Here is a 17854-nt window from a genome sequence, read left to right on the forward strand (position 1 = left end):
GTAAACAACTGAACGCGTGTAAAAATAACTGAACTGCGGTCTCCACATAGTGTAATTTAAACAGGACTCTTATTTTGAAATGAGACTGATTTCCGGTACCCAGCGCGCGAGGTTTGTTTTCGTAGCAAGGAGGAACTAACGTTAGCTAGTTTGCTCACTAGCAGTGATTCCCAAGATATACATTCATTGCTCCTAAACTGTTTTCTAATACTTTTGTTCACTTTATCTCGTGGTTTTGAGGATTTTCGGTCTAACATTTTGTCAAGAGTTTGGTCACGAAATGAAAGGCAACACTGTCGTACGCCGCCATGGTAAGTTACAGTTAACTTCGAAGCTAAATCTCATTTTGCCTTCTTGTTTCTGTCTGTGAATGAGTAGCAGTCAGTGTAAGTTAGCCTGAATTTATGTGTTTGCTTAATATTGGCAACTAACTCTAATATGTGCCACGGATGTATATCAAACGATAGCTAACGTTACCTTTGCCATAACCTGCTTAACCAAGTCATGGACATGGGCTCGCCATGCCCCCCCCCTGACGGATGTATCGCATCGCTGACTTACACTGACTGCAACTGAACTAGCTAACTAGCTTAGCGAGATAAATATTTTTGCTTTTTAACTTAACTCTTAATGAAAACGTCTTCTCAGGTGTGCCACATAATACGCTGTAGGCGAAACGCAAGTCATCTGGAATGGATTTACCCTCCAAAACCATGTACGACACATTCAAAGATGAAATCTGGAAAGGTAAAGTAACTGACTTAGCTATCTTCGTCACAATAAAAGCTAAACATTACATGGTGCACATTTGTTCATTTTGCACGACTTTTCATGATACAACCCTTAACCATTTAAATCCAGCTGCATGATCACAAAAGGTTGTTGGTGGTTGTGTGCTTATTACTAATCTATAAACCATTTTTAATGTCCCAATTTAGAGCTGGAACCACTGGACCCAGACTGGTTTGACACACTGACAGCTCAAACGTTCAGTAATGAGGGAAATGTGTCTGATCAAGATGACCTGGGTGCTAACCAGGAAGGACATTTTAAAACGCCCTTTGACAAATTTGCAGGGGACAGTCAGCTGTTTTCAACCCCAAAAGTTTTCAGACAGAGTCGAGTTGTCTCACCTGAAACTGAGGATGAGCACTCCTTCACTGCTGAGCAAGGTAATATTTGATTAAAGTTTGACTGTTGATATATTTATACAGTAATGACGATCAAACATTTCTAGCACATTACATAAACCCATGCTTAACAGGAATATGGATGTATGCAGAGGCTTTTTTACATTCGCTGAAAATTGTTGTAGCCTACTAACGTCTGCACTGATAAGCTTTCTGGAGTCTTAAAATAATGTTTCTCTGTGGTACTTCCTAGAAAAAGAAACATTGCCATGGACGGCCACACAAAGTCCATATTTGTTTCAGATGTCAAAAGAGAGGTGAGTGCAACAACTCTGAGACCTTGCTGTCTTTGCTTCATTGTTTATGGAGCTATTTGCAAGATAATTTTGTAAAAAGCTACTTGTGTGGTCACTGCTGTTGGCAGTTTGTGATGCCTGTCTTGTTATTTTTAGGGTCCCAGGTGTGAAATATGGAGGTATTCAGCCTCAGAGTCAGGACGGTTGTGGTGAGCTGCAAATTTCTTTGTATTTCATGTGTTTGTATCACATAAAAAAAAAAAAAAGATGACAGATTAAACATCACTGGCTAATTTGTTTGTTTGCTTTTGTCATTTACACAGATTTGCTTCAGACCCCGCAAAAATCCCCGGTAAGTGTATTTAAGTTTAAAAGTGACGTAATTTTTTATTTGAATGTGAAGCAATCGACAACATTTAGGTCTTCCCTTGGTATTGTTTTTGGAATGAAACAGGCCAGCTATGCCAAGCATATATCTGAAAGTCTTGGTGCACAGATTCATCATGATATGTCATGGACCAGTTCTCTGAATACACCACCAGCATCCACCCTGATTTTAAGTAAGCAAATTACTCATTTGGTTGTTTTCTAAATCTTTTTATCTGATTTGTTTACTAATACAGCATGTCTTCTCAATTTTATAGCTAAACCTGATGAGAGTCCCTGCCCAGTGAGTGTGTCTGCAGACAAAAATACTGTTGTGAGTACTCTGTCAAGCCCAAACATACGAGAGACATAACTCTCTAATGCTATTGAAAGTTAAGTCTGTTCTGCTGTATGTGCATCTCAGTGTTGGATTTCATGTCAGCGACACAAAAGCTTTTTTGTATTTTTTTTTAGATGTGTATGGTAAACATGTTCCTCTTTTTGTCTTTTTTGTGATATGTAAAAAACAGTTTAGATTTATCATAATATATTGACTCCATCTTCATGTAAGAAGATATGAAATGTGAATAGATGAATCAAGAGGAAGAACAATGTCAGAAGATTTGCACATTGAGCTAATACAGCTGAAACACAAGACCTTAAATACCTGCACATAAGGGACACGTTTCGTAACTCTTTTTTTAGTAACTTTTTTTATACCAGTCACCATTTTATAAAGTGACCTTTTTGTTGTCTAGATCTTGTCTCCAGTTCATGTTTTTTTCTGGTGTATATCAGAGGAAACATGCTATTACAGTAAATGTAACATGAAACTCTTTCTGTGTGTCATCATTCTCAGTTTGTACGCAAGCTTTTCCCTTCGCTTTCAAATGCATCTCAAGCAGGAATGGTGTCACCCAAAAACAATGACGAGCCTACCATTCAACAAGGTATGGTAATGCTTTTACTTTACAGTTTTCTAATGTCTAAGATGATGCAGAATTGCATAACTATACATTGTGTACATATACAAAATTATCCAAATTCTATGCATAATTGTTGGTCTGTAAACAACAGGTGCTGTCTCCCCTTTGGTTGGTGACAATCCAGAGCCCCATGACTCCCCTCAGAGTTCGCTGAATCAGAGTGACTGTGTTTGGAGACAGAAGCTACCCGATGCAATTGAAGATGGAGAAATTCGCAGCACTGTTGCAAGTGTTCTTGATGGAGCTGAAGATGTCCTCTCTATATTTTTCACCAACAGTGGTTCAGCACTGAGAAAAGTGAAAACTGACAGAATTAAAAGAAAGCAAGTCCTTCCAACAAAAGAGCATGGCTGCAGCTCTATGGACACTTCAACAACAAACAATGCTGCATCCAGTGGACAGAGAACAGCTGATCAGGAACCTGGGAGACCTCCCTCACCCTCACCTGTGAAAACTGGAGATATTGGAGTCACCCAGTGGTCTCCATTGAGTTTGTCTGAAATCCCACCTTTTACTGTGGATACTTCTTGCCGTGACAATAGTCCTGCTACACAAGTGGAGAACAATATTTTAACAGAACAACAGCGTAGTGGCTTTGATTCTGGCCAACCAGTCAGGCCATCTATGAAAACCACACAGTCTGGATTCATTAAGAAAAAGAGAAAGTTTGTTTACACTGTTGAGACTTTGAAACCACACGTTCGAGCAGAAGATGCACAGAAGATGGACTCATCACAAGGCATTACAGATTCTGGTAATACATTTCTTATGCATGTAAAGTGTAAAAATGCTATAATCTATATTGATGTAGAAAAAAACATTTTTCTGTCATGACTGAATTTATCATTTTTTATCACCATGCTTTGTTTCAGGGCTACAAGTGAATGTGAAGCAGTTGGTGAAAGCCCTGGATGAAGCAGAAGAGATGCAACAACAGGGAAATCTGTCTGAAGAAAAGCCACCTCCCTATGTACAAGCAAAAGTCCAGGATTTTGACATATCCCAGCTCTCCAGAGATTTTGCACAAGACTTCAGTCAAATGCCAGACCCCAGTAAACTGAGTAAAGTAGCAGAAGATCCTCCTCAAAATGGCTTCTGTCCATCAGCTTGTCTGTCAGCCATGAAACAAGCAAATCAGAAAGCAAGGAAAGCAAACCTGTACCAGGACTGTGATGGCATCAGTAACAGAACATCTGTTTCTACCACTAATCAAAATAACTCCATCAGTGAGGGCACAGTAAGTGACAGTGGATTCCAGTCTGCGGTTACAGATATCACTCATGTGACTGCATCATCATTTGTTCTGCCCAGCTCAGAGAACAATGGTGAAAGTCAACAGTGGACAGACTTTAATACTGATATCCCAACTCCTTTTCCATCGACAAATAAAGGAAATGGAAAAGCACATTTGGATGATACTTTACAAGAACCTGAAACTGATACCATGCTGTCCAGCGCAGTCAAGGAAAGACAGACACTGGGCCCTGACAGAAAGAGTGACTTTCGCATGGAGAGCACATCAACACAGCTTTCCAGTAGTGCAAAAGGAACTGTTGATAACATTAATTGCATTCCATTCCATAATGGTCAAGTACATGGCAGTCTGCCAGAGAAAGCAACAGTTTCTCTTCCTCCCAACCATGCATCAGGATTCAAAACCGCTTCAAATAAGGGTATACAGATTTCCTCAGCCAACCTTGAGAGAGCCAAACGTGTCTTCGAAGAGACTGAAGGGGAAAGAACTGTACGTGATCAGCCCATCAGATGTGCCCGTAGCACTAAGGATGAACTTAGCATGAGTCATGGATCAGTGAAAAACGCACCCTCTAACTCAAACCAGTCACTTTATTCAAGTGATAAATTTGACAGTTGCCAGTTAACAGCTTCACAGAAAGCTGATGTGACTGAGCTGTGCACTCTCTTGGAAGAAGCAGATAGCCAGTTTGAATTTACACAGTTCAAAACTGCAAAGCTAAAACAACATTGTCAAGATAATACCAACTCTTCCCAAAACGCTGACAAAGAACTTGACCCTGATTTTCTCACAGATATAGATTTTGATGACAGTTTCAATTCAGATGCTGAAAAGCGCATGGCAGTAACAGCAATGCCTGACAAAATGACTGACGTTTCAGAGGGTAAAACGGATCGTGAAACATCCAACGTCTCAACTAAATCCTCAGGTTTGTCATTGTCAAGTGTTACGAAAAAAGAAAAGTCTTCTACTGAAGATGTGTCTCCCTCTACAAAGCACCTCTGTGAAGGCAGCAGCGGTGGTATGGCAGCTGAAGCCAAGAGTCTTGACAGAGCAGGGCACACTGAAACAAGCACACTGGAGAGGAAAAACCCTTTGATGCTTGCCGCGGGATTTAAGACTGCAGGAGGAAATGTTCTGAGAGTTTCCAAAAAGTGTCTGAGCAAAGCGAGAGCTTTGTTTGCAGATTTAGAGGAGAATCTTGTGACAAGTCAGATATGCCCAGACAAACAAATTGTTGAAACTGATGCTGAAACACAGCATAAGCGCAGTGTGGAAAGTCACACGGGTAACTTTTTGAAACATAAGGAGGATAGAGTTAAAGTAATCTGTTCAGACGGGCAGGTCACAGACATTAGCGGTGAAGATGCTACAAAAAGTTTCAAAAACAGCAAAATGGACACAGCCAAGTGTCAAAGTGGGTTCCAGATGGCCAATGGCAAAGGGATTTCTATTTCAGCAAAAGCTATTCAAGAGGCAGCGGCTTTCTTCAAAGACTGTGACCTTATGGACACTATGGCTGACATATCTGTAAAACATAGAAAGAGCATCGAACCCTTGTCTACAAGTGTCAGTCATAAAGAAAACCTTCCGAAATTTAAAAATGCTAAAGAGATGAAAGCAAACTTTTCTGAAGAAAAAATCAGTGAGTCTGAAAATGTGAATGCTGGACCAGCTCCGCGCCGCACAGAGATTGTGCAACATAATGTGATGATTCACAATCCTGGTTTTAAGAAAACACCTGCTTCATCGAGTGCAGCGTCCTTCCATGGGAGCTCGTCATCAAATGCAAAGGCACTTTCATATGTCTCATGCACGGTATCAAAGAATACTGGCTCTTCTGCCGTCAATGAACTGAGCAATAGTGGTGGATTCTGTACAGCCAGTGGGGAGAAAGTATTTGTGTCAGCTGATGCAATGAAAAAAGCAAAGTGTCTTTTGAATGACATTCCTACACTTGAGGACACAAACGAACAACTGAAACAAAAGGAAGATGTGTTAAGAACTGGTTCTCTCACCAATGACAGTCAGTTTTCATCACCTAAAAATGGTGGATTTCAGACAGCTGGTGGCAAAGGAATAACGATTTCATCTGCAGCTCTCAAGAAAGCAAAATCATTGTTGAGTGAATGTGATGAAACTGAGGATAAAATCTGTGCAAAATCAACACATTCCAAGATGCCAGTTCCTGGTCCCAGGAGTCTGGGATTTTTTGCAGCTAGTGGCAAGCCAGTGGCATTTTCATCTGAGGCCCTTCAGAAGGCAAAAACTCTCTTCAGTGACATCAGTTTCAGTGCAGAGATCTCATCTGCTTCACACACAAGGAACAGTGACAAGAATCAAGACAGTACTGAAAATATGGAGATAATACATTGTGGTTTCTCAACTGCAGGGGGAGCAAAAGTCCACGTTTCACAGAAAAATCTCCTGAAAGCAAAAAACCTATTGAAAGAATTTGATGATGCTTCTATGTCAGCAAAAGCAATGCATGGTACAGATGCTTTCGCCAAGGACTGTGACATAATGCATGATAAAGATGGCATGCCAGTAACGCACAGGGAAAGTATTGTACCTGTGAGTGGAAGTGGCAGCAACAAGAACAACCTTGCACAATTAAAACAAGATCAAAGGGTGATGATAAACATTTCTGAGGAGCCTGGAAATGATTGCGCTGAGTTTGAAAATGTGAGTCTGGGACATGAAAAGATGCTGCACAGTGATGATGTGGAGACTGACAAAAGAGTTTTTAAGAGCACACTGGATTCTACCACTGCAGCCTCTTTACATGGTAACTCATCTTTAATTGCAAAACCCTCCCCGTTGTCAAAGAGTGCTCGTTGCTCTTCCATCAATGAATTGAGCAACAGTGGAGGATTCTGTACAGCCAGCAGGAAAGTGTCCGTGTTGGATGACACAATGACAAAAGCAAAGTCTCTGTTGAATGAAGATGCTACATTTGAGGACACAAACAAACAGCTGAAACTGAATGTAGATACTTTGCCACCACAGAACAGTGGATTTCAGACAGCCAGTGGCAAAGGAGTGGCTATTTCATCTGCAGCTCTAAAGAGAGCAAAAACACTGTTCAGTGAATGTGAAGGAGTGGAGGATAAAATCAGTGTAAAACCAACACATTCCAAGATGCCAGTTCCTGGTCCGCCACCCAGGAATCAGGGATTTCTTGCAGCCAACGGTAAGCCAGTGGCATTTTCATCTGAGGCCCTCCAGAGGGCAAAAGTGCTCTTCAGCGACATCAGTTTCAGTGCAGAGATCCCAGCTGCTTCACACACAAGGAACAATGAACACAAAGATGCTGTAAGTGATACAGAAAAAATCCATTGTGGTTTCACAACTGCACATGGAGCCAAAGTCCATGTCTCACAGAAAAATCTGTTAAAAGCAAAGAACCTTTTGAGAGATTTTGCTGATGGGGAATGTCATAATTCAAACACCTACTCAACAAGCCCACATGACACCCATAAATCAGACAAAGTGAAGGATGTGAAAAGAAATTTGAATTCAAATCTCACCACAGCCAGTGACAAAGCCATACCCACTACGGAAAGTGCCCCCCAGGTAGTTAAATCTTTCACCTCTTTCAAAGCGACCGACCATGAAAATGGAACTCTTCAAAATTCAAGTGCACGCGACTGCATTTTTATCAAAGACAAGACACCTACAGATGCATTCAAGTTCAAAGAAGGAAGAATTACCCAATCAGCAGTGGGAAACCTCCATGACAGCCCTGGAGAGGAAATGTCAAGCGTGTTGGACTGTGAAATAAATCAGACAAGCAGCAATGAGGAATCTAAGGTCAAAAGGACAGATGAGTCTTCAGTTCTGTACTTTCAGTCAGTTAACCTAAGTGGCTGCACTGAGGCCCAGCAGAAGTTTCTTGCCCAGGAGGCTCTGGACTGCACTAAAGCTTTGTTAGAAGATGAAAATCTTGCTGGCCAAAGACTCTCAGTGACTTCAGAAAATGTTCCACTGCAAGATAACCCAAAATCCAGCAACAGATCTGCAGAGGAACAAAAAGGAACAGGGAAAAGACTTGTAGAGGACCCAGATATGAGCAGTAAGTATCTGTGTTACTTACTTTAAGAAATATGATACAGTATGTTTTTATTCATGCTGCACAGATTGTTCAGTTTCAGTTCAGCGTTTTCAGATCATAATGAAATAAACAAATCCTAGGGAACCATTATTTTGAATTAACTTTTAACTTAGTAACTACTTGTATAATTCTAACCTTTAGCTGTGGCTCGTATCAAGCACGGTTATTTAACTATAAACTGTTGCCTGACTGTTTTGAAATATTCCAGGTCAGCCTCCCCTGAAGAGACGGTTACTGGAGGAATTCAACAGGAATGCTGGTGATTCAAGAGGTTCAACGCTCCATCCGGAAAAAAGCAGTCCAAATGGTAAATCACTAAAAAAATGTAATCAAGAATACATAATTGGTCTTATAAATTAAATAACTCTCAATCTGTATTTTTTCTTAATTAAGGTATAATGAAAGACAGGAGAGTTTTCAAGTACAGCGTCCCTCTTCATCCAAACATCACAAGGCCACACAGGTAAGTTGACTGTGAATTGTTTGTCATGCTTTCAAGTGGCTGATGCAGATTATCAGCTCTTTGTCATGTCTTTTTTTTTTTTTTTTTTGTCAAACAGCAATGGACGAAACTATGTGGAAACCAGATTGCAAAAGACAACACCAGCACATTACTCAACTACAGGAGACAGCAGGGCAGCACACTCCAAGATGCCCACGTTTATTCCTCTGTTTGTCAAGAATGCAACGACAGAGAGGCGCAAGAGCACAGTACTCAAGGACAACATAAGAACACCTTCTGCCTTTGTTCCTCCTTTCAAAAAACAAAGAGCTATTGTCCAAGAGAGCTCCTCTAAACCACAGGATAAGGAGGATAAACAACACCACCTCTCTGTAACACCCTTTAACAGCAACACTTTTGTACCACCCACTAAAAAAACACCAGGCACTGCAGATTTAACTGGTAACCAAAGGAAAGAAGACATTCAAACAGTGGCCTTGGGTGACACAATGACTGATAATCTGATGAATATTCCTAACTTTCCTGTTGACTGTGGATCAGAGGACTGTGCTGCAGAGGCGTCACATGTGGAGGACACATTGTCCAGAAGCCATGGTGCAGTAACCTTTTTTGGCTGAAGTCGGTTTTATATGCTGTAAATATTCTGCACAACACAGGTGAAATAATGATGTGTTTATGGTCTCAGACATGTTTCAGAATCTTCATAACATACAGCTGGCACGAGATATGCAAGACATGAGGATCAGGAAAAAGAAGCGCCAAACTATTCGACCTTTGCCCGGCTGTTTGTTTCTAACCAAAACGTCAGGAGTGTCGAGGATCCCATTAAAAGCTGCAGTCAGTGGAAGGTGTCCTGCAAGATGCACCAAAAAACAGGCAAGGCCAGAACTGTTTTGTCAGAGGATTTTGTTGTATTCAATTAAAAACAAGATCACTGTCGTATAACACACAGCTTTTTGACATATTTGTGTTGTTGTTTTACAGCTGTACAGCCATGGAGTTCATCAGCATGTGTATGAGGTCACCAGTGAGACTGCAGAATCTTTTTGCTTCAGCTTACAGCAGTTCATCAAACAGGAGGCATTTATAGACAGAGGTGGTGTTCAGCTTGCTGATGGAGGATGGCTGATCCCCAGTAATGATGGGACTGCAGGGAAAGAAGAGTTTCACAGGTACTACTGCATTTTAGTTGAGCTTAAAGGTGTAAGATTTAGGGGATCTACTGACAGAATATGGCAGAAATTTAATGTAATATTTATTATTATGCTTTCATTGGTGTATAATCACCTGAAAATTAGAACCATTTTGTTTTTCATACCTTAGAATGAGCTCTTTATATCTAGAGTGGGAGAAGGTCCTCTACCACAGAGTCCACCATGTTCCATGTAGCCCAGAACAGACAAAACAAAAACTGCCTTTTGCATTTTTAGCTGTCACCAAAGGGTCTTCTACATGCTTGGAAGGGGAGAATGGGGCAAGGGGTATTCAGTCAGTTGCAATCTGCACCTGAATTGCTAAATGCCTCTAAATCCTACACACTGGTGCTTTAAATCAGGATTTGAACCTATTATAATGTTTGAGAAACCAGGTCTATCTTTATATGTTGAAATGCAGACTGCAGGCTGATTGTACTGAATATCATCTTGTTCTCTGTCCACAGAGCGTTATGTGACACCCCGGGTGTGGATCCGAAACTGATGAGTGAGGAGTGGGTATACAATCACTACCGGTGGATTGTATGGAAGCAGGCCTCCATGGAAAGATCATTTCCAGAAACGATGGGCAGCATCTGTCTCACACCAGAGCAAGTTCTCCTTCAGCTTAAGTACAGGTACAAAAGCTGTAGGTTATATTAGTTCATTATGTTCCTGTAGTTGAACTTAATTTTATTGTGTGCTTAACAAGACCATACACATCTTGTTGCAAAATATGTGTGTATATATATATCCCTTATCTGACAATGGTGTTACACATCGCCCTGTAAAGGCTTGATGTAGTTACATTAATGGGCAGAAATATGTATTTATGTGTACTGTGCCTTCTTATCAGATATGATGTGGAGGTGGATCACAGCCGTAGGCCGGCTCTGAGAAAGATCATGGAAAAGGACGACACAGCAGCCAAAACTCTGGTCCTCTGTGTTTGCGGGGTCGTCTCCAGGGGTCACTCCCCAAAAAGACACAGCTTCAGTGACATCAAGGCTCCAGGTGCTGATACCAAGGTTGAAAACCCATCTGCAGTTGTTTGGCTGACAGATGGCTGGTACGCCATTAGAGCCCAGCTGGATGAAGCTTTGACTGCCATGCTTCACAAAGGTCGACTGGCTGTCGGTGGGAAGTTGATCATCCATGGGGCTCAGCTGGTGGGATCACAAGATGCTTGCTCCCCTCTAGAGGCACCTGATTCTCTCATGTTAAAGGTACTCGAACAGGGGGGCCACAAGTTATTCTTTCCACAAGGCAACCAAATACCAAGTTGGCTTATTAATTGTTTATGTGTTTTAGATTTGTGCTAATAGCTGCAGACCTGCACGATGGGATGCTAAACTGGGCTTTCACAGAGATCCACGGCCATTCCTGCTTCCTGTTTCCTGTTTGTACGGCAATGGAGGACCAGTAGGATGTGTGGACATTGTGATACTGAGAAGCTACCCCATACAGGTGCGTTTAGTCTTGTGTTGATTTATTTATAATAATGTCACAATACCAGAATTTTAAACTTCCATTTACACAATTTTTTATAATTTATTTTTAACGGCTTTGGTGTCAAAGTATTGATACCTTTGACTATCTTAATTTGTACTGTTTCTCCTGGAAGTTCCTGTATATTTGTCTGCTTGTCGCATTTTCCAGTGGATGGAAAGGAAACCAGACGGAGGTGTCGTGTTTCGTTCTGTTCGTGCAGAAGAGAAGGAGGCGAGACGATACAACAGCCACAAACAAAAAGCCATGGAGATCCTGTTTGCTAAGATTCAAGCTGAATTTGAAAAGGAGGAGAAAGGTAGAAATGATGTTTACAGCACGTTAAGTATCGGTTGAAATGGAATAAGTTTTAACCAGTTGTCATCTTCAGGTAACAAACCTCAACGTAGAAGACGGACAATCAGTCGTCAGGATGTTGCAAATCTCCAAGATGGAGAGGAGCTCTATGACGCAGTGGGAGACGACCCAGCTTACCTGGAGGTGAAATTTTAACAGATTGCTGACTTAATTTCTCTTATGGACTAAGTTTTAATTGCGCACCTATTTTACTTACATGTCCAAGGCTCATTTGAGTGAACAGCAGTTGGAGACTGTACATACCTACAGGCGTTCGCTGATGGAGAAGAAGCAGGCTGAGCTGCAGGATCGGTACAGACGAGCTTTAGAAAATGCAGAGGACCGTGAAGGTAGCTGTCCCAAGCGAGACGTCACGCCTGTGTGGAGACTCTGCATTGCTGACTCTCTGGACGGACCCGGCAGTGGTGTGTCTTTATTTTCAGTCACTTCAGATGTATTTAGTTTCTTTAATGTATTTATTATTGTGTATTGAAATACTGATTTGAAATGATGTTGTTCTAGTTTACCAGTTGAACCTTTGGAGACCTTCCTCGGATCTTCAGTCTCTACTGAAGGAAGGCTGTCGATACAAAGTCTACAACCTCACCACGTCAGATGGAAAGAAACATGGCGGGAGGACAACTGTTCAGCTGAGTGGGACAAAGAAAACACAGTTTCAGGACCTACAGGTCGACCTACATCTTGAGCACACTTAGTGCACACATGGAATTGTAGACGTAGTTATATATTTAGATATATGGTGGACATAATTTGTAATATGTGCTTTGTTTTATCATTCAGGCTTCTCAGGAATGGCTGTCAACACGTTTTCAACCGAGGGTCTCTACCAATTTTGTGGATCTTCAAAACCCAGAATTCCAGCCGCTGTGTGGAGAGGTTGATCTCACAGGATATGTTATCAGCATCATAGACGGACAAGGTAGGTGTTTTTTTTCTTAACTGTGTCTGCCAGAACTATATTGTTTACTAAGCGATTGTTTCTTCTCTTAAACACAGGTTTCTCTCCTGCATTTTATTTGGCCGATGGGAAACTGAACTTGGTTAAAGTGCGTTGTTTCAGCAGCTTGGCTCAGTCTGGCCTGGAAGATGTGGTAAAACCACTTGTCCTGCTGGCTCTGAGCAACCTGCAGCTGAGAGGTCAGTCCACGTCTCCAACTCCTGTTGTGTACACTGGAGATCTGACCGTCTTCTCTGCAAACCCCAAGGAAGTTCATCTGCAGGAATCCCTCAGCCAACTCAGAAACCTGGTCCAGGTACAGTGCTGAAATCCCAAAGCTGCTGCTGATGTGTTTCAAAAACAGCATTAAACGTTCACTCATTTAAAAATATCTTGTTCGTCAAAGGCTGTTTCTCTCATGGCCAAAATGAGTATTTCATCAAAGTTGAGGTTCAGGTGAAATTGGAAATGCTGATTCGGAACAGCAGTGTTTTCAAAAATAAAGTAATTTTTGTCATGCTCCCTGACTTTTAAAAAGTTGTGCTGAGCAGCACTGGAAATGCATTTGTAAAAAATATGTTTTAATCAATACGGCCTCTCTTAGTGACCTCAAACAGGTATTTTATATTTAACTTGTCTTCAATTTCCATCACCTGCTTTCAGGGTCAGGAGAACTTCTTTCAAACTGCTGAGGAGAAGCTTTCGCATTTGGTCAAATCTGATGGCCAGACCTCCACCTCATCTCCAGCTCTGCCAACACGAACCCCAGCTTCTGTAACAGATAGAACACAAGGCACAAAGACAAGCGTGAGTTTATGTACTTGCTCTGGTATCTGGGGCTGCTTGACCTGTTTGCTCTCATAAATAGTTCACATTGATTAAAAACTAAACGTGTGTCCCTTTTTTGTAGGTTACATTTCAGCAGCCAGTCAGAAGCCTCGGATCCCTCACACCTGTCAGCAGGAAGCCTCTTGCAGCAAACTGTTCAACAGAGAAAGACCCAAGCAGCCTGAAGAGGAAGAGAGCTCTGGACTATTTGTCTCGTATCCCGTCTCCACCACCTCTCTCCCATCTGGGCTCAGTGGCTTCTCCATGTCTAAATAAGACATTTAACCCCCCTCGGAGATCTGGGACACCTAGCACTTTAAAAACAGCACAGACTCCAGCTCGCAAACCTGTCAATTCACCGGTGGAGGATGAATGGGTGAATGACGAGGAACTGGCGATGATTGATACTCAAGCATTGCTTGTTGGTGATTTAATGTAGGTACATAACACTGTATGAGCGTGCTGCAACTTTTGAAACTGTGTAAATGACTGAATGTAAAGGTTAAAGGCTGTTTAAGGCACATATTCTGTGGTCGTTTTGTCATCTCATTGCACTCATTAAAAGATAAAACCACTTCACAACAGTAAAATCATGTCATCACTTAATATTCATCTACTTTGCATCAGTTTACTGCTTTGTCTGTAAAATGAAATAAGCTGAACACAAATTTAGAATTGCATCCCTGCAGTTTAGCTTTAAATGATCACCTGTTTGTGCTGTGTTGAGGACAATTAACTGAGGGCTGATCAGGGCGTATATTGTCATACCTGTATATGAAGGCATATATAGTCAGTTTTTCAGTCAGTGAATTCTAAAATAAAATACCTGTCTTGTATCGTGCAATATTGAAAAACACTGAGGCAAAAATGTAAAGTACTTAAAATAGTTATTAAGTGCTACTTTGAAAACAGAAAGGGAATTCTCCATAGTAATCTTATAGCGTCTTACAACAAAAGGTTAATGATGAGGGCATGTTTGATGGGTCAACTGACACAACAAATTCACTTTTATATGAAGATTCACTTTGTAGGATAGATAGCACCAAAAGTATATCTTAAAACTAACCCAGTGTATTTTTAAAATATATCGGTTACCTAATAATCAAGCCCACATTCGTCATAATCTGTTCCAAGACACGATGAAGCCGCACGTTATATTATATATACACCACTTGTTCCCTTACTTTTAATAATCATCGTCTTCTGTGTCGCAAGCCAGACAGCTGGTGGCGCTGACGCACTCATGAGCCAGTTCCTCCGGCCGTTAATGAGGAGAAGAAGAAGAAACGTCACTTCCGTAAACATAAGGCACCTGTAATGTTGAAATTGTGTGCCGGGTGGTCTGTCTCAATGTCGTTTCCATCATTTATGTATCCTGAATGTATACGGTAAGCATCAATGAACAGCGCCATTTATTTATGTTGGTGTTAACGCTGTTAAGTTGTTTAGCTTTTTTCGAGCATCTTCTGTATAGCATGTGAGGTGACATTAGCTAACAGACGGTTTAGCTTTGGTTTTAGCTTCACGTATACTAACCGAAAATACGTTTATGGACGCAACGAATTCAAAACCCAACCGACATATGTACTGACTTGCTGTAATTGTAATCGTCAATTCGCAGAAACAAAAATAGAAATGAGATAACTGCACAGATTAATCATTTTAAAACTGTGTGTTCTTGTGTAATGTATCAGTGTTTTAATCTGTTTTCCAGCAGATGTCTGAATCATTTTCCGCTGATATAGAAAACCCTTGTGCGGGTGTGCGGGAAAGAAGCGATGACTCCAGCAGTCCAGACAGTAGCGTGAGGCAGCGTGTGTTAAAGGAGGTGGGACTCACCAGCACCACCTTCATTGGTCCGTCATTTCCTGTAAAAACAACCACAGTCCAGCCTGACATTGAGGACTCGCTGAGTGAGTTTTACAAAGAGCTTGAGAAGATCGATACACCGGATGATGCGAATGATAACCCAGGGAAACAAGATGCAGGCTTTGTTAGACCACCTATACCTCCCACAACACCTGCCTGCAAAGATACTCAGGATGTAAGCCAGAGGAAAATAGTTAAATCCACAGAAACAGATGGCTACAAGAAAAGTAGTGGACAGAAACCATCCTGGCCACACTGGTATCAAAATGAGCCATACTACCCCAGAAGACCACTGCCAGGCATGGAGCTGAACTCTGGCAGAGCTGCTCCTGTTCAAGATCCATGGCATTATCCTCAACCACTGAGCAGACCACCAAACCCCAGATTTGACAGACCACCATTCCATCACCCACCGCCCCCATCTGCATTCCCGAATCCACAAAGCCCACCATCACACGTGAACCACAACTGGAGTGGTTCAGGCATGAGAAACCAGTATCAAAAGGAGTTGCATTTTCCAACATTTTCTAGCTTCCCACCTCCGAATGTACGCAGTCACCCCTCTCAGGGCTTTTACAGGGATTCCCCACACCACTTTGACAGGGACGAAAGGGTCGGCAACCGTGATGCATACTCAGGGAATGTAAATGTTGGATGGTCGAGAGATAGAAAAGAAGAATGGTGTCAGTTGGGTGAAGATTATGACAGGTGCCAGAGATATGATTCAGAAAACCACCTGTGGGAGCATCACTGCCAGCCCCGTGAGAACAATAATGCGTCCCATTCTTCCTTGGTGCTGATCTTGATGAGGGGATTGCCAGGATCTGGGAAATCAACACTGGCCAGGTACGGTCCTGTAATCTTAAGGCTCAAAAATGAGTGCTTTGTCAGTTTCAAGGAGTCAATTTTCAAGCCCTAACATATAATTTTAATTGTACATTTGTGTCCCATCTTTCTCAAAGGGAGCTGCTCTCCACTGGTCCCAGTGGGCTGATACTAAGCACAGATGACTACTTTGCTCACAGAGATGGCTACCGCTATGAACTCGGCCTGCTTGGAGCAGCACATGAATGGAACCAGAGCAGAGGTATCGTCTCCTTCAATTCTCACACGGCTTAAATGGTTTGTGAAAGTTGTTTCCATGTCATGAAATATTTGTTACGCGTCATTGTGTCGGAGTTTCTGTCAGACATCAGTCAGACAGTCTGTTGTCTTCATGTTGAGGGGATTTTCAGACATAAATGAAAAGATGTTTTTGGAAAAGTAGTGTTTGGATAATTAATGCCGTCCAAACCCATAAGGTTTTGCCCTTTTAGCTACTAAAATGCATGCATCAATCGGGCAGCAAGTTTCCCGATGTGGATGACAGTTTAGAAAATGTGGTTTGATGATTTTTTTGATGATTTTTTTGGTTTGATGACTTTTTTCTTTTTTGGTGTGTGTAATTTCATTTTTTTTTTTTTTTCTGTGTGTGTTTAATCCTCTTTCAGCAAAAGACGCAATGCGTGATGGCCGATCCCCCATAATTATTGATAATACAAACATTCAGGCCTGGGAAATGAAGCCATATGTCAAAATGGTGGGTATTGGCTTTTTATATATAATTGAGTTTTTAATTATGGTGTTCCACGTCACCTTCACAGACCCTAATAAAAATGCCTGACTTTTCTAACAGGCCTTGGAGAGAGGATACAAAGTGGACTTTTGTGAGCCTGACACCAGTTGGAAGTTTGATCCTTATGAGCTGGAGAAGTATGAATTCTGAATTGTCACATTATATTTAAATGCTCGCAGACTTCGAAAAGCTTGTGGAAACTTACGTTACTGCACTGTTTTCCCTCCAGGAGGAACAAGCACGGTGTTCCCCAGGAGAAGATCGCACAGATGATGGATCGTTTCTCATTTCCCGTGTCTGTAGACATCGTCATGAGTTCACAAGAGCCGCTTCACGTGAACCAGAGACGTCGACCAGAGCAGCCACAGATGATGAAGAGAAAATATTAGCTTTTTTTTTTTTTTACAGAGATTTAACCAGCAAAATTTGCCTTGAAGAATGACACTTTTGTAATGGTGTAAATATTTTTAGCTGCTGTTTCTACGTGATTTTTAAAATATTATTTTGTACACTGTAAATTTGTATACTGAGAAGATTTTTTTTTCTGAATAAGTTTTAAAGATTGAACAGTCATGTGTGACATGTTTGCTGGGAAAGGAAACCTGCTCTATTTTTGCATTTTGTATTAAATGGCTCATATTTCAGACTTGTTCTTTTGCAGCTTGTGTGTTCTGTACAATATGCAACAACATGGAAAACCAAACGGTTGCAATCATCTTCCTCACATTTATTTCCTGAACCTGTCCTTAAAGGATAGAGTGTTTGACCCATTCTATTTATCTAATGCAAACGTGCACATGTGGGGTGAAGGGCCTGTGGTGTCACACTATTACACTGATCAACAGGTGGCAGTAAAAGCCAAGATATGCAGGTTTTAAAAAAATGCATTCATCACATTTGTTAGATCACTTTTGCTTGTTTACAAGAAAACACCAC

The 17854-nt window shown here is 41.4% G+C and overlaps 2 protein-coding genes across 3 annotated transcripts; both read left to right on the forward strand.

Annotated features, from left to right (window-relative positions):
* Positions 1-243: 243 nt before the first annotated feature.
* On the forward strand, positions 244-14000 carry brca2 (BRCA2 DNA repair associated). Its single transcript, XM_041941454.1, has 28 exons — positions 244-311; positions 649-747; positions 939-1172; positions 1384-1447; positions 1583-1635; positions 1750-1778; positions 1881-1986; positions 2071-2126; positions 2652-2742; positions 2870-3532; positions 3651-7571; positions 7785-8108; positions 8356-8454; positions 8541-8610; positions 8708-9204; positions 9296-9486; positions 9595-9782; positions 10271-10441; positions 10660-11029; positions 11115-11270; positions 11463-11610; positions 11683-11792; positions 11875-12073; positions 12171-12337; positions 12450-12588; positions 12666-12922; positions 13270-13413; positions 13517-14000. Exons 2-28 carry the CDS (start codon positions 693-695, stop codon positions 13871-13873), a joined length of 8859 nt encoding a protein of 2952 aa, XP_041797388.1. The 5' UTR covers positions 244-311; positions 649-692; the 3' UTR covers positions 13874-14000.
* A 726-nt stretch (positions 14001-14726) lies between these two features.
* n4bp2l2 (NEDD4 binding protein 2-like 2) lies at positions 14727-17568 on the forward strand. Of its 2 annotated transcripts, none has more exons than XM_041941475.1 (6): positions 14727-14822; positions 15152-16149; positions 16266-16390; positions 16794-16882; positions 16979-17055; positions 17148-17568. In XM_041941475.1, exons 1-6 carry the CDS (start codon positions 14814-14816, stop codon positions 17305-17307), a joined length of 1458 nt encoding a protein of 485 aa, XP_041797409.1. In that variant the 5' UTR covers positions 14727-14813; the 3' UTR covers positions 17308-17568. The 2 variants fall into 2 exon arrangements, with proteins under 2 accessions (XP_041797409.1, XP_041797408.1); XM_041941474.1 differs by having other exon boundaries at positions 14742-14822; positions 15149-16149.
* The last annotated feature ends 286 nt before the right edge of the window (positions 17569-17854 follow it).

This window comes from Chelmon rostratus, chromosome 7, assembly GCF_017976325.1.
Source record: "Chelmon rostratus isolate fCheRos1 chromosome 7, fCheRos1.pri, whole genome shotgun sequence".
Lineage (NCBI taxonomy): Eukaryota > Metazoa > Chordata > Actinopteri > Chaetodontiformes > Chaetodontidae > Chelmon > Chelmon rostratus.